This window comes from Saccopteryx leptura, chromosome 1, assembly GCF_036850995.1.
Source record: "Saccopteryx leptura isolate mSacLep1 chromosome 1, mSacLep1_pri_phased_curated, whole genome shotgun sequence".
NCBI classification, from domain to species: domain Eukaryota; kingdom Metazoa; phylum Chordata; class Mammalia; order Chiroptera; family Emballonuridae; genus Saccopteryx; species Saccopteryx leptura.
In genome coordinates, this window is record NC_089503.1 from 81,449,299 (window position 1) to 81,466,352 (window position 17,054).

At 39.8% G+C, this 17,054-nt stretch overlaps 1 protein-coding gene across 5 annotated transcripts in view; it reads right to left on the reverse strand.

Moving 5' to 3' along the window:
• Positions 1 to 16,810, reverse strand: part of MTMR2 (myotubularin related protein 2) — a 143,236-nt gene extending 126,426 nt beyond the window's left edge. Inside the window, exons 1-2 of one of the 5 annotated variants that reach the window (XM_066371027.1) lie at positions 16,564 to 16,798; positions 3,990 to 4,060 (exon numbers count right to left, since the gene is read on the reverse strand). Coding sequence is in view for 1 of the 5 variants with exons in the window: in XM_066370992.1 (XP_066227089.1) it covers positions 16,564 to 16,643 (80 nt within the window). In the remaining 4 variants the exon portion in view is untranslated. Of the gene's footprint in view, positions 1 to 3,989; positions 4,061 to 16,392; positions 16,529 to 16,563 lie in introns of those variants that run through there. The other 4 variants (XM_066371001.1, XM_066371012.1, XM_066370992.1 and 1 more) reach the window with 4 other exon arrangements.
• Positions 16,811 to 17,054: the final 244 nt, after the last annotated feature.

A 17,054-nucleotide genomic window follows, 5' to 3' on the forward strand; every position in this document is an offset into this window, starting at 1 on the left:
TTGTTTCCATGTCCTGGCCACTGTGAACAATGCTGCAATAAACATGGGGCTGCATGTGTCTTTACGTATCAATGTTTCTGAGTTTTTGGGATATATACCCAGTAGAGGGATTGCTGGGTCATAAGGTAGTTCTATTTTCAGTTTTTTGAGGAACCACCATACTTTCTTCCATAATGGTTGTACTACTTTACATTCCCACCAACAGTGGATGAGGGTTCCTTTTTCTCCACAGCCTCTCCAACATTTGCTATTACCTGTCTTGCTAATAACAGCTAATCGAACAGGTGTGAGGTGGTATCTCATTACCGTTTTGATTTGCATTTCTCTAATAGCTAAAGAAGATGAGCATCTTTTCATATATCTGTTGGCCATTTGTATTTCTTCCTGGGAGAAGTGTCTATTCATATCCTCTTCCCATTTTTTTATTGGATTGTTTGTTTGTTTGTTGTTGAGTTTTATGAGTTCTTTGTATATTTTGGATATTAGGCCCTTATCTGAGCTGTTGTTTGAAAATATCATTTCCCATTTAGTTGGCTTTCTGTTTATTTTGTTATCAGTTTCTCTTGCTGAGCAAAAACTTCTTAGTCTGATGTAGTCCCATTCATTAATTTTTGCCTTCACTTCTCTTGCCTGTGGAGTCAAATTCATAAAATGCTCTTTAAAACCCAGGTCCATGAGTTGAGTACCTATGTCTTCTTCTATGTACTTAATTGTTTCAGGTCTTATGTTTAGATCTTTGATCCATTTTGAGTTAATTTTTGTACAGGGGGAGAGACTGTAGTCCAGTTTCATTCTTTTGCATGTGGCTTTCCAGTTTTCCCAGCACCATTTATTGAAGAGGCTTTCTTTTCTCCATTGTGTGTTGTTGGCCCCTTTATCAAAAATTATTTGACTATATATATGTGGTTTTATTTCTGGACTTTCTATTCTGTTCCATTGGTCTGATTGTCTATTTTTCTGCCAATACCATGCTGTTTTGATTGTCGTGGCCCTATAATATAGTTTGAAGTCAGGTATTGTAATGCCCCCAGCTTCATTCTTTTTCTTTAGGATTGCTTTGGCTATTCGGGGTTTTTTATAGTTCCATATAAATCTGATGATTTTTTGCTCTATTTCTTTAAGAAACGTCATTGGAAGTTTGATGGGAATTGCATTAAATTTGTATATTGCTTTGGGTAATATAGCCATCTTGATTATATTTATTCTTCCTAGCCAAGAACAAGGTATATTCTTCCATCTCATTATATCTTTTTCGATTTCCCTTAACAATGGTTTATAGTTTTCATTATATAAGTCCTTTACATTCTTTGTTTGGTTTATTCCTAAGTATTTTATTTTTTTTTTGCAATCGTGAAGGGGATTAATCTTTTGAGTTCGTTCTCAGTTGTTTCATTGTTGGCATATAGAAAAGCTATTGACTTCTGTATGTTAATTTTGTATCCTGCGACCTTACTGTATTGGCTTATTGTTTCTAGTAGTCTTTTTGTGGATTCTTTGGGGTTTTCGATGTATAGGATCATATCATCTGCAAAAAGTGATACCTTTACTTCTTCTTTTCCGATATGGATGCCTTTTATTTCTTTGTCTTGTCTGATTGCTCTGGCTAGAACCTCTAGTACCACATTAAATAAGAGTGGAGAGAGTGGACAACCCTGTCTTGTTCCTGATTTAAGGGGGAAAGCCTTCAGTTTAGTGCCATTTAATATGATGTTAGCTGATGGTTTATCATATATGGCCTTTATCATGTTGAGATATTTTCCTTCTATACCCATTTTGTTGAGAGTCTTAAACATAAAATTGTGTTGTATTTTATCGAAAGCCTTTTCTGCGTCTATTGATAAGATCATGTGGTTTTTGTTCTTTGTTTTGTTGATATGGTGTATTACGTTAACCGTTTTACATATGTTGAACCATCCTTGAGATTCTGGGATGAATCCCACTTGATCATGATGTATTATTTTTTTAATATGTTGTTGTATTCGATTTGCTAGTATTTTGTTTAGTATTTTAGCATCTGTATTCATTAGAGATATTGGTCTGTAGTTTTCTTTTTTTGTGCCATCCTTGCCTGGTTTTGGTATGAGGGTTATGTTGGCCTCATAAAATGTGAAGACAAAAAATTTTAATGGTAATTATAATATATAATAAACTTATTAAAAATGATTTTAAAATGTCACTTTTTTAAACCTTACAATTAAAACATATCCAAAATATCCAGAAAATTGGGTAATTGCATTATATAGTTAAACTCAGTAAATTTCAGAATTGCACAATATTTTAAATAAAATTGGATAACTGTATTTACTAATGTAAGGTTATAATTCAGTACCTATCAAATTACTATATACAGTATAGTAAAAAAAATATACACAATACCAAAATTAATTCACACTCCTAAAGATCAGGAAATATTTTAGAATATTGCAGTCCCTCAGTGATATTGTGAATATAAACCACAACAATGTATATAGTACTAAAGATGTAAAATAGCTCGAATTATTTAAGGTCTCTGGCTTGGTATATAAAGCATCAGATTCTGTACCAAGCAAATAAAACCACTCCTAATAGTATTTCATAGACTCCAAAGAAAAAAACAAAGTTTTTTATACTACCTATATCCATATGTTTTCATACTACGGTATATACTATTCATACTATAATTTACCAAACACCTTTTTACAAAGCACTATGCTAGCTACTACCACCATTCAAAAATAAAATTAACATCATAAAACGTAAAGGTCAAGCAAGGATAGTGCAATGGAGAGTAAAAAGAAAGTGTTTTTCCTCTACCTGGACTACCTGGGTTTTTTCCACCCAATGATTTCAAAATCAAAATCAGTCACATAGCTGACTCATGATGAAGAAACAGTGCATGTTTTTCATGCACAAAACCAATATGTGATTTCAATTATTTTTTTTTAGGAAAAAATGATCAATTAGTTATGACTTTATATACATACAGTGAAGCTGTCACACCCAACAAAAATCACTACGTAACTTAGTGAAGTCTAGAACTGGAAGTCAGGAGATCACTACTTACACAGCATTAAATAGCTCTGTGACTTTGGAGGAAACAATACCAATCTTATCTGGCCTTCTAACCCTCACTGTGCCTTTGGGTAAGTTACGAAATTTCTCTAGGACTGTTCCCACATTTACAAACTTACAGAGTTGGGACTAGAATCCCAAAGTATCTAGATGAGTGGTTTTCACTTTAAGTGAAGATGTTGGGGCCCACTCTCAGTGATTTAAAATGCCTGTGCTGGAATCTAGGAAACTAAATGTTTACCAAGCACCACAGATGACTGAAATATGCAGGTGATCCTGAGCCACACTTGAGGACATGACAAGTCCTAGTCACAGTAAATGATCTCTTATGCCTTTAACTGTATAAAAAGAAGACATAATTTGTTTTGGTGCCAAGATCTTAGGAATTCTGGATCTACCATACTGTGCAGAACACAGTAGATGCTAAACAAATATTTATAGAGAGGAAGAAGGGAGGGAGGGAGGGGATCAGGAAAGAAGAGAAGGAAGGGAGAAGGCCAGCAAGCTAACTGGTCATATTTTTAACTAAGAAATATACAAATGGTAGTAAAATTAAAATTGGGTAAAATATATATCAGCAGCTGGAAAGCAAATACTTCAGTTTCTACAGACATACAATTTTTTTTACACACATACAATTTTAAATATAGCATGAGCCCTTGTCAAACTGCAATGTGATGAGGAAAAGGAAAAAAAAGTACACAGAAGCCAAAGAATTCAATGGAAAATTACCAATGACTAAAATTTAGTCTCAGTTTTTCCCAGGTAGAAAAGAATACAAACTTTTAAGAACTGGTACTTGAACTTGGGATGAAAGTTTGCAATTACTGGTTATTCACACATATAAATTTCATTTATGGTAATATATGAATTCCAGAAATATGTTGGCAATATTAACTTTTGTCCATTTTTTATATTCAATTTTCCCATTCACTTACATTATAATTTTTGAGATGTTTTATCTTCACTTCTGATGATCTTCAAATGTCAATGGCTCTTAACACATTAACTGTAAACAAACACAAAGGAACTTAGGGGAATTCAGATATTTAAGGAACCCTACAAAAAATATTCTGCACTACTCTGCAAACCCTGTGAGGGTGAGGCAGGGGCGGGTAGTGGGAGGAACTCTGGCATTGTGTCCACTTGCTTCACAATTTATCTGACGGTTAATGTAAAACTCTTCTCTTGAACGGCAATGAGACTGTCCTCTTAATCATGAAGCAAAGAAAATCAACCTATTTTCTGTGGGAAGAAGAAAAATACAAAGCTAGAGAAAAGTCTCTCCAAACACGGACACACTGAACTCAATACTGTGTTGTGCACCTTCTCCTTCTCCTCCTCAGCCGTGCATCAGTCAAGGAGACTTATGTTCTTGTCTCCCTCACCCACTCACCCAAGGCTGGGGTGGCCCTCTAACTACCAAGTACTGGCCTGGCCTGGGGCACCAGATCTCCAGGCTCCCCACAGCACATAGAGCCTGGAGGTAAACAGGTCTGGGGTCTAATACCAAACTGCTCACCCTAATCTTCAGTTTTCTCATCTGAAAAATAGAAACAATAATACTGTTTATTTTATATAATTATAAGGATTATAGGAGAATATTACATATGAAGGAATTCAGCACTGTGCCGAGCATACAGCAAGAACTCAATAAATGTACAGTGCTATCATTTATATTATTATTATTAATTTATTACTACAATAACAATCTACTCCTTGAAAAGCAAAACTTATCTCAGGTGTTTATATTTTTAAGTACTACTACCATTGGTTATAATTGAAGAATGTTATCTAATACCAGTAACTGAAGACATCTGTATGATATAAAATCTCATTTTTGAACCATGCTGAGCATCTTGGCTCAGCTCAAGAGAATTAAGTCTTGTAATCATTAGCCCATCATCAAAGTTATTACCCATTTTGCAGATGCACAACTGCCTAACAAAGTCCTGCCGGAGCAACTGCTCACTTGCAGCTATCAGTAATGGCAACTCTTGTTAACAAAGGAGATGGATGTGTGACTCCTGCCTGTTAAGCCCTCTGAGCCGATTAGTAATGTTGTATCAATTCTGACCAAGGCCTCTCTACCCTCTTCTACTCACTCTCAAACGTTCAACTCCTCATGTTTGGCATTACATGCTTAAAATATTAGTATTTGTTAGGTAATAAAAATGCTTAAAACGCTTTCTCTGAATTTTCAATCAAATTTTTAGGTCAAAGACATAAAAACACAAAATATTGGCAAAAGCACTCATAAAATAAGACGGTCCAAAATGAACAGCTTCATTTCCCTCATGGAGACCAAACTTTCAGAACTGAAATGAGAGAAAATAGCTTAGAGCCTGAGTATATGTTCTGCGGGAAATACAACAAATGGCTACCTGGCCTGGAAGTGAACCTCCAACTGCCCAGGAGCACGGGCTGCTGGCCATCGTCCTCAGCACCACCACCAGCTACCATCCAGTTCCTTGATCTCTCCAAATGAAATACATGAAATAACACAGTTGCTCAATCTTCTTTGCTTTCTACTTGCCTTTCACTTAATGATCTACAATTATTAAATGGGTCCCTTTTATATTCTGGTCCTAGATTAGGATCATAAAAATCTGGGCCAGGATATTACACACAAAAGGTAGAAATTTAAAAACTTGGGAGTTTAGAGTGTTCCAAAATACAGTTCTCTTTTTTGGTCTGGACAAAATATCATCTCTCTTTCAGTGTATTTTCTATTTTGGTCATTGCATTTGCAATGTCTCGGCATAAGTGCTGCAGACTTTAACTGGAAAATGCCTTCCTTGTTTTAAAATGATTTGCTTGGTACACCACAGGCGAAGCTGCTGCTCGTCTCCAATACCAGTCTCTCCTATTCCTTAGAGCCTCCAACTCTTAATTCAGCACAAGGCCTCCCAGAAGAGACTATGTACATATCCTAGCCTCCCTTGTGGCTAGGTATGGCCATGGGACCATGTTCTGGCCAACTGTATACGTATAAGTTTAAAAGACTATGTATGACTTCAAAAAGTATCCTTTCAAGAGAGAGAACATGCCTTTCTTCTTACCTTTTTCCTTCCTTTTGACTAGAATGAAGATGCAATGGTTAGAGTTCCAACAGCAATTTTGGTTTATAAGGTAACTTCGAAATGTAAAATAAGATACATTAAATTAGAAAGAATCTGTGCCCTTGATCCTTCAAATCCACTCTATCAAATCTATACTATCTGTGGGCTCTCATGTATAAAAAAAAAATATTTTAAGCCACAGTTAGTTCAGATTTTTTGTTATATTCTGATAAATGTAAACCCTAACTAAAAAAATAATAATATAGCCCTGGCCGGTTAGCTCAGCAGTAGAGCATCGGCCTGGCGTGCGGGGGACCCCGGTTCGATTCCCGGCCAGGGCACATAGGAGAAGCGCCTATTTGCTTCTCCATGCCCCCCCTCCTTCCTCTCTGTCTCTCTCTTCCCCTCCCGCAGCCAAGGCACCATTGGAGCAAAGATGGCCCGGGCGCTGGGGATGGCTCCTTGGCCTCTGCCCCAGGAACTAGAGTGGCTCTGGTCATGGCAGAGCGACACCCCGGAGGGGCAGAGCATCGCCCCCTGGTGGGCAGAGCCTCGTCCCTGGTGGGAGTGCCGGGTGGGTGGATCCCAGTCGGGCGCATGCGGGAGTCTGACTGTCTCTCCCCGTTTCCAGCTTCAGAAGAAACAAACAAACAAAAATAATAATAATAATAATATAAAGAAGAAAAAAGAATTTTCCAAGTACCAATATTTAGGGGTTTTTTTGAAATCTACAGATTAAAACATATTTTAAAAGTTAATTTTTATTATATCAATTAAAAACATAGGTGAGACCGGTGGTGGCGCAGTGGATAAAGCATCGACCTGGAAATGCTGAGGTCACCAGTTCGAAACCCTGGGCTTGCCTGGTCAAGGCACATATGGGAGTTGATGCTTCCAGCTCCTCCCCCCCCTTCTCTCTGTCTCTCCTTTCTCTCTCTCTCTCTCTGTCTCTCCCTCTCCTCTCTAAAATGAATAATTAAAAAAAAAATAGGTGAGATATAAAACTGACTCATGAACACAGATAAAAATGAAGTGGTTACCGGGGGAGAGGAGTAGAGAGGGACAAACATTCAGAGACAGAAAATGATTTCACTTTGACTTTTGATGATGGGTACACAGCGCAAGAAACAGTTCAAATCCTATAGAGATGTTTACCTGAAACATATGTACTCTTACTGACCAATGTCACCCCATGAAATTTATTTTCTAAATTAAAAATAAGTAAAACAAAATAAAAAAATTTGCACCGACCCTTATTTAATCTAGACTAAAAAGTATTTAATAAGCCTAAGAGTTAATCACATCCAGCAAGAGTCTTTGAAAGAATGAACATTCATCAGCAATCATTTCCATGGGTACTACGTACTTGAGCAGGGGAAGAATTATAAAATTTGCTCATTAGAGGTCTGTAGTGATGACAGTGTTAATACATATACAGAAACACATTAAGAGGGATAAACACAATTAGTTTTGTGTAATAAAATTACAGGGAAGGGAATTGAGGTTATTATTTTCATTAAGAGGGCACCTTCTCTAGTCCCTTTCATTTTAATAACCTTGTACCAATCTTTTCTTTTTATAGTTCCATTTTAACCTGACATACTGTGTAAAGCAGCTTATAAAATCACTCCCAATCTTAACTATAACCCCTCCATAATTTTTAACCCTACCCACTAACTTAACTAAATCATAGAGTAGGCACAAAGTGCTTTACTTATCAAAACGAATTTCCTTAAAAGGAAAAAATATTCTATAGTGAAACCTAGAGAAACTTCCACTGGTCAACTCCTGAATCACAAGCCACCTTTGGCCCTGGACATTCTACATACAATAGCATTAACCTGGCAGCTTTCCCAAACAAACTTTCTGGTTTCTGGACATCTGCATCTGAGCGATTTCCTTCCCTCTGGGCCTAATCTTGACTCATTCAGGTGCCGGACTGAATTACCTCTTCCTAACACTTTTTTAAAATGCATATTACCACACTAATGTATCTCACCAATGATCTATTTTTTGAAAAAGCCTCAGGTTGTATATTCTTGATTTGTGTTACTCATGGCTGAGAAAGAAAAGGTCTTGCGAAATTCCCCAGCAGACATAATAAATCTACTACAAGAGACGATTTCTACTTTCCGCTACTTCAGTCAATGCTTTACAAAAACTCTCTCAAATAATAGGCTTATATTAGGTAGCTCTAACATAGATCTTAATTTAGTCCATTTCCACTAATACTGGTTGAGTTACTAGGAACAACCAGTAAAAGATTGAAGGCAGTGGTTCTCAAACATTACCCTTCACCGGCTGGTATGATCTGGAAGGCTTGGCAAAACACTAGCTGTGGGCTCCACCCCCAGAGTTTGTGATTCAGTTAGATCTGTGGTGGGTCCAGGGAATAGATATTTTTAACAAATTCCCAAGAGATGCTGATGCTACTGATCTAGGAACTACGGATCTGCATTAACAGCAGACTATGGATGATAGCATGAGGAGGCAAGAAGAAAATACATATGGGCCCCATTCTCAGCTTTAGCGTTAACTTACATACTTTTGATTAGTAATAATTAATCTTTTTAAATGTGCTTTCAGAAAATCTACACAATAATTACTGATTAGTTCATAGTAATATTGGATCTCATCTTATAGAACTTTTAAGTTCTTTAAAAGACCTGGAATAATGAAATCCAAAAATAAGTAATTATTAGACTACTAACATGTTCAATGTCTAACTCAAGGTGCTAATAATAAGGCCGAGGTTGGAGGTTTGACCTGTTAGCTTCACTTTGTTCTGTAACTCGAGTTACTACCACTCATGCTGGCCAGCTGCTTCAGAAGACAGGCAGGCCAACAGGCCTGTAAGAATGTATGACTGAACACAAATCCATCACCACTACTGGAAAAACAATCCAATAGCACACTTCCCACCAATAACATCTCTAAGTGACCTGGAAGGTAAAACTAGAGATAAGACTCTGCAGTGAAAGGTATCTTAGAAATCTTAAAAACTCTTCTACCTCTTCAGGCTATAAATACCATCAAAATTTATGGAAACAGAAATCTGGCCCTGGCCGGTTGGCTCCAGCGTGTCGGAAGTCTCGGGTTTGATTTCCGGCCAGGGCACACAGGAGAAGCGCCCATCTGCTTCTCCACCCCTCCCCCTCTCCTTCCTCTCTGTCTCTCTCTTCCCCTCCCGCAGCCAAGGCTTCATTGGAGCAAAGACGGCTCGGGTGCTGGGGATGGTTCCATGGCCTCTGCTTCAGGCGCTAGACTAGCTCTGGTCGCAACGGAGCGACGCCCCGGATGGGCAGAGCATCGCCCCCTGGTGGGCATGCCGGGTGGATCCTGGTCGGGTGCATGCGGGAGTCTGTCTGACTGCCTCCCTGTTTCCAGCTTCAGAAAAAAAAAGAAAAAAAAAAAGAAATCCAGGATATGCTATTTTCAAATGAGGATCATTTTAAGGAAGACATGCCATTTAAAAATGTAAACATTTGGGAGGCTATTATTTTTAGTATATTATAGGTACCTCTCCTTTGATTTTTTAATCTAAGTTAAATGTAAATATAGGATGCTCATAAATGCTAATAAATTTATAAACTAAAAATGAATTGGGAAACCAAAATAATCTGAAATAAACCAGTGGTACCCCGAATAACTACAGCATGAGTTATATAAAGAATGGAAGAAATACATATTAAATAAAATGACTGACAGAATAACTTGAGAGAAAGAGAACAGAGTAATCAACAGTAGCAGGTGGAAAAGCAAATAGCCTAAGAGAATATAGTATCAGGAAGATCTATAGGACTAGACACAGAAAACATAACGCAGCCAATAAAGTCGGCTCAGGGTGTCAAGAAGCTTCATGTAAGAATAACTTCAGCTTAAACCTGATGTTTTGACTCTATATGCCAAAATCAACAGAAGGAAATCCTTTTTAATTCTTTCAATGGAAACAACAAATAAGACAAGCAGTGAACATTTAGTCAACATTTCTTTATTCAAATGTTCACTGGACACATACTTGGCACTAGTTATTACAGCTGACCCTTGAACAATGCAGAGGTTGGGGTGCTGACCCACAAGCAGTTGAAAATCCAAGTATAACTTCTGACTCTCCAAAAACTTAGCTGTCCCTCAGTATCTGCAGGAGATTGGTTCTAGGAGTCTCCACAGATACCAAAATCTACGGAGAGGCAAGTTTCCTGTATAAAATGGTGTAGATCAATGTATACAGAGGTCCTCCACATTGTGGTCTCCCAACTACGATCAAAACAGTACAGGTATTTCTTGAAAAAAAAATGCATATATAGTACACCAGTGCAGCTCAAACCCTTGTTATTTAAGGGTCAGCTATATTAGCATTTGAAAATCCATACTAAAAAGTAAAGAAAACACTCAAGCAGTACATTTTTTAACAGTGTACAAACTGAAAAATCGAAAACCAGACTAAGGCCAAACAGTAGCAATATAGTGTTCAATCCTGCTGTATAACTCATACAATTCTGATGCTCTCTCAGACAGCTCTCATATATATCCTACAGTATTCTTTTATCTATAGCCTGTATAAGTCACACTTATATCAAGAACCAAAGCAAGACCAACAAGAATAAAATTAGGAAATACAGCCAGATTATCACTGTGCTGAAGTGAATTTTTTCACAACTCTCTCTGTGGGACTGAACATGTTGAAGAATGTACAATAAATAGCAGGATATAAAAGAGCTGCTGAACAGCTCACTGAAGCAGGGCAACAGCAAGCAGAATGCACCAAAGAAAATTAATTTTCTTCTTAAGAATGCTGATTGGGCCTGACCTGTGGTGGCGCAGTGGATAAAGCGTCAACCTGGAAACGCTGAGGTTGCTGGTTCAAAACCCTGGGCTTGCCTGGTCAAGGCACATATGGGAGTTGATGCTTCTTGCTCCTCTTCCTTCTCTCTCTCTCTCTCTCTCTCTCTCCCCTCCCTATAATGAATAAATAAAATCTTAAAAAAAAAAAAAAAAGAATGCTGATTGGGAAACTGCTATCTGGAATAAATAAAGAATGATATGCATGACAGTGTCATGTACAGCACAGGGACTAGAGTCAATAATACTGTAATAACTATGTATGGTGCTAGGAGGGTCCTACACTTACTGGGAATCACTTCTCAAGTTATGTAGATATCTAACCACTATGTTGTACACCTGAAACTAATATAGTACTGAATGTCAACTATAACTGCATTTTTTTTTTAAATCAAGAGAAAGAATGAAATTGCTCTTTTGTGACCAAAGGCATCAGGTCTATGACGACCTAAAAGACAAAGCTAAAAGCAATAAGAAGTCAGATAACTATACATCTCAAGACCCAACATATGTTTACTGTGAACTGCAGATCTCACAAGAAGCAGTCATCCAACTTCAATGTAATGTCATTGTCAAAAATAAAGAAAGGGCAACTAGATGAGATTGTGTAGTATTTTTCAGATTTATATACTTCCCAAAACATCTTACAAATTCATTTATTTAAACATGACATAGTGTTTAAATAGAATCCATCTAATAGAAGTACTTGAAAAAATTACAGATGAGTACTACCCACTTCAGTTACAAATCTGAAGTATTTTTGCCAAACTGAAGAAGATGATGCAGTTACAGTTTCCATTTTCAAACAAAGAGGAAGCATAGAAAATTTTTTGCATAAACAATTTCCTTGGAGCTAAACTCAGCAGAAATTTATGTAAACCTAGTGTGTAAAAGGCAATCTATAACACATGGAACAGTACTATCAACTATATTTTGCAGGAAATATCAAAACAAATTCAGCCCTGGCCGGTTGGCTCAGTGGTAAAGCGTTGGCCCAGAGTATAGATGTCCTGGGTTTGATTCCCAGTCAGGGCACACAAGAGAAGCACCCAACTGCTTCTCCATCACTCCCCCTCTTGCTTCTCTTTCTCTCTCTCTCTCTCTTCTCCTCCCCTCTTCAGCCATGGCTCGATTGGAGCGAGGTAGCCTGTTGGAGACTGCAAGCTGGCAAAGCTCTCGTAGTTTAAGGCTTAAACTAAAGGCTAAGCTCTTTCCCCACAACTCCATATTGGCTATGAAGCTGAGTATCTGTACTCATCCCACTCCCCACCTCACTTGCTTGCTTAAGTTGCTAGCGGCAATTTACATGCCCTTCCCCTCACCTTTTGTTTGTTCTTATGTTGGTTGTTTTCAGTTATGTAGTGTGGAGCAGTGGTCCCCAACCTTTTTTGGGCCACAGACCGGTTTAATGTCAGAAAATATTTTCACGTACCGGCCTTTAGGGTGGGATGGAAAAACGTATCACGTGACCGAGACAAGCGTCAAGAGTGAGTCTTAGACGGATGTAACAGAGGGAATCTAGTCTTTTAAAAATAAAACATCAGCCCTGGCCAGTTGGCTCAGTGGTAGAGCGTCGGCCTGGCGTGCAGAAGTCCCGGGTTCGATTCCCAGCCAGGGCACACAGGAGAAGCGCCCATCTGCTTCTCCACCCCTCCCCCTCTCCTTCCTCTCTGTCCCTCTCTTCCCCTCCCGCAGCCGAGGCTCCATTGGAGCAAAGATGGCCCGGGCGCTGGGGATGGCTCCTTGGCCTCTGCCCCAGGCGCTAGAGTGGCTCTGGTCGCAACAGAGCGACGCCCCAGAGGGGCAGAGCATCGCCCCCCGGTGAGCAGAGCGTCGCCCCCTGGTGGGCATGCCGAGTGGATCCTGGTCGGGCGCATGCGGGAGTCTGACTGTCTCTCCCATTTCTAGCTTCAGAAAAATACAAAAAAAAATAAAAAAAATTAAAAATAAAACATCATTCAGACTTAAATATAAATAAAACGGAAATAATGTAAGTTATTTATTCTTTCTCTGCGGACTAGTACCAAATGGCCCACAGACCAGTACCAGTCCGCGGCCATGGGTCGGGGACCATTGGTATGGAGGGTTTTCTGCACTTGGGAGAATTCTTGGGTTGCCTTGGAGATGTGTAACTTTGTATCAGAGACTTCCTTATTTGTATATGGCTCTGCACTGTATAATAAAGCAGATAGGAGGGGCTTTGCTCTTCTCTTGCAAGCTATCAGCATTGCAGAGACCTCCCAATCCCATCCTTTTACTCTCTGAGCTTACTTTTTTATTCTGCACCATTCTCACTCAGGACCTGGACAATTACTATACGCGCTGGTTCGCAGCAGTGGCCTATAGTACTGAGGATGGCTCCGTGGCCTCCACTTCAGGCACTAAAAATAGGCTCTGGTTGCAATGGAGCAACGGCCCCAGATGGGGCAGAGCATCACCTCCTAGTGGGCTTGCTGGGTGGATCCCTGTCAGGGCACATATGGAGTCTGTCTCTGCCTCCCCTCCTCTCACTAAAATAAAAAATAAATAAACAAATTCAAAAGGCAATTTTCCAATTAAAAATCTAAAGTTAAATATTTCCTAATTGTATAAAACAGAAAGCATAAAAATAAACAACAATTTAACAGCAACATTCCTGCAAAAGGCTGAGATCAAACATCAATATTCTCATTAATCACATGCTGACAAAAGTAAAAACTTAATCTGAATAACCACTAATAACTACCATGGCTGCCCACCCTGCTTTTGTATTAGAATCACCTGTGATTGTTAGTGCAGATTAAGTTTAAATAGAAGCTTTCCAACAAGTGTCCACAATGCAGCTGTTCTATACTGTTGATTAACGAGAGTACCACCAGTAGGTGTAATGATTCATGAACTAAAACATATAAAAGAATATAGCAAGGGTGGATTCTATACAGTAGAGATTCAATAAATGGTATCTACCTTCCAGAGGAAAGCAATGAGAGCTGGCAGTCATGTGGAAAGTAGAAAGCCATACTTATATTTTTGTCCAGAGAGGCTGAGATGAGGCTAACATTGATAGTCAAAATTCTTTCAAGGAGTTCTTAATTTTCTCAAATTCTTCTGTCAAAAACATTTTTTTAAGAAGTTAAAATAAGATCTGGCCAGGTGGCTTGGTCGATAAAGCATCAACCCGGCATACCAAGGACACGGGTTCAATCCCAAGTCAAGGCACATATGAGAAGCAGCCAATGAGTGTACAATTAAATGGAACAGTGAATTGATCTGCATGAGCTCTCTCTCTTTCTCAAATCAATGGGAAAAAAGTTAAAATAGATCTGTAAACTCTAACTGCAGTGGCTGCGCTTTCCTTTATCTTTAGAAAACAAATGTGCTTAAGTGGCACAATTAGGTACATTAATTTATAATAATAACAGGCAACATTTATTAGTGTAATTTCAGAAATCCATAACAAAAGTTATTTCTAAAGGGTATATTTGATAAGAATACACTCAGTAGTCAACAAGAATGCATTCATAATTGTAAGTAATTGATAAGTAAGATTAAGAATGACTGATAAAGAAGACGTGTTGTAGAACTCTGCACCTGAAACCTGTATAATTTTGTTAACCAGCGTCAACCCAAAAACATTTGATTAAAAAAATTAAATAAAAAAATAAAAGAATGACAAGAATGCATTCATCTTAGTATTATCAAGATAAAGAATGACAGAATTTTAGAGTTCTAAAAGACCTCACAGATTTGCTAGAAAACTCCCCTATTTTATTATTTAATTTTTTTTTTTTTTGAAAGAGACAGGAAGGGAGAGAGAACTCAAGTTGCGGCACTTTAGTTGTTCATTGATTGCTTCTCATTCGTGCCTTGACTGGGAGGACTCCAACCAAGTCAGCCTGTGACCCCTTGCTCAAGCCAGCAACCCCAAGGTTTCATTCTGGGACCTCAGAATCCCAGGATGACCATCTGTCTATCCACAACATGACTGCTGGTGTGGCTAGATCAATTTCCTTATTTTAAAAGATGAGAAAACTGCAGACTAGAAGTTAAGTGATACAGGCCAAATACAGTGCTACCTAGGACAAGAAGTTTAGAGCCTGGGTCTCCTAACTTCCAGTACTTTCCTTTTTCTAACAGACCATGCTGCCTCCTATGGCTCTAAATCCTCTTGCTTAGATGAGATTACTGGCTGCCTCACTGGTTTTCTTTACATTCTGTTCTGAACCATAGTTGTCATTTGTAACTTTCCCATAAAGTTCTAATTTTCCAATCTATTCTGACTAGCTTTACAGCTGAACCTCTAAATCTTCAGCTTTCTAAATTTCAGACTAATAGCACAGATTTCACAAAATGTTTGAAACAATGCACAATATACATAATTAAACGCAAAGAAAAATTCTCTTCTAGGTAATTCAATCTACAAATTCAGAAAAACATTTACTGAGAAGCTCTGACATGCAGGGTCTCTATTAACTACTGGGGATATGAAGCTAAGTAAGATAATGTCCTTGCATTTAGTAGCTTATTACCTAGCAGAGAAGACAATTAAACCAACAATTACACAGCGCTTGTTAAGGACTTCAAAAAAGGGATGGGCAGGTGCCTATGATCAGCTAGTAATTTCCCAATAAGGTCTTTAATAGCAGTAAGAAAAAATGCCAGCATCACCCGTATTTATCGGAATCCAAAATGAATTACCAGTGAAAAAGATAAAGCAACTTCAATATATTCAGGGGGAAATGTAAATTGTGTGTGCATTATTTTCCAATGGAAAAGAACCTGATTTCATTATAGCTATATAACAAATACAGATCTCCAATTATTTCTTCATAAAATTTTAAGTCACTGTTTTAAAATCAAAGAAAATAACTGCACCTAAAACCTGTCTAGTTCATAGTCACAAGAACTCTCTCCAAAGCCGCATACTAAGTTCGCCTCAAAATTACAGGGGGGAAACATCTTATCAGGTACAAGAGAAATAACCTGGAGAACCGGTAACCCAAGAAGAAAGAAAATTACCACTCACTATTCATTCAGGAATAAGGATTACTCAGATTCCTAGACAATGACTTTCAGCTTGAAGATTTAGAAAAGAGAAGCACAGTGGGCATTTTTATTACAGCCTTAGCCAAAGTGGGGGGAGGGGACCAGAGAGAAAATCATGAAACCGATTAGGAAGTGAAATGCTGGAAAAGGAGAGGAAAGGGGTGGGCAAGAATCCAAAACCCAAAGACATAGAAATTGATGAAAGCAAGACCAGAGGACAGTTTGGGGAAAGAGTACCAAAGACAGAAAGGCAGGGAGGAAATGGGGGGAGGAAGGGAGGAAGGGCTGTCTCAAAAAACGACTTGAGAAGAAATGAGGGATCCAGAAAGTGAACTGGGGCTACCTCAACCGGGGACCCAGCTAGATTGAAATACAAAAGGTGGAGGGGCGACAGAGAAGCAATGAGTTTAACCTCCTTTTTCAGCCTCTCAACCCCCGAAAGGGAAGAGGTGGTTCTCCAGTCCCAGGGCAGGAATTCCGGCGCAGCGTGGGGAGCCCGAGTCCGCCGGCTGGGGCAGCGCCCCGCGGGCCCCCGGCCCCGTCACCCCGCGGCCGCTGGGCGGGGCCCGAGGCGTCCGGTTACCTGGACAGGGAGTCCACGCTGGGCGGCCGGGCTGCCGCCGGCTGGGAGTCCAGGCTCTCGCAGCTCGAGCTCTTCTCCATGGCGCGACCGGGCAGCGGCGGCGAGCGGCTCCAGCGACCTCCGCGCCGCGCGCGGGAGGAGCGGAGGGCGGAGTGCGCCGGGCAGGGGCCGCGGTCAGGCCCGCGCCGGCCCGGGAGGGAGACCGGAAGCGGCCATGTTCCCCCAGACTGCACCGCGCTCGGGCTGCGGAGAACGGGGGCCTGGGGACCCGGACCCCGCGGCGCCCCGCGGACGCCGGCCGCTGGGCGCCCGCCAAGGGAGTGGCGGCTCCGCGGCGAGAGGGTCCAGAGGGGCGCCAGGGCCTCTTCCCCAGGAGCCTGTGGAAGGGTGGGGAATTGAAGAAAGGGAGAGTATTAGGGGAATACAGGGGACGAGGGTCGCAAGGAAAGAAAGCGTCGAGGACCTGCGGAACGGGGTGGTGGAGCCAGGAG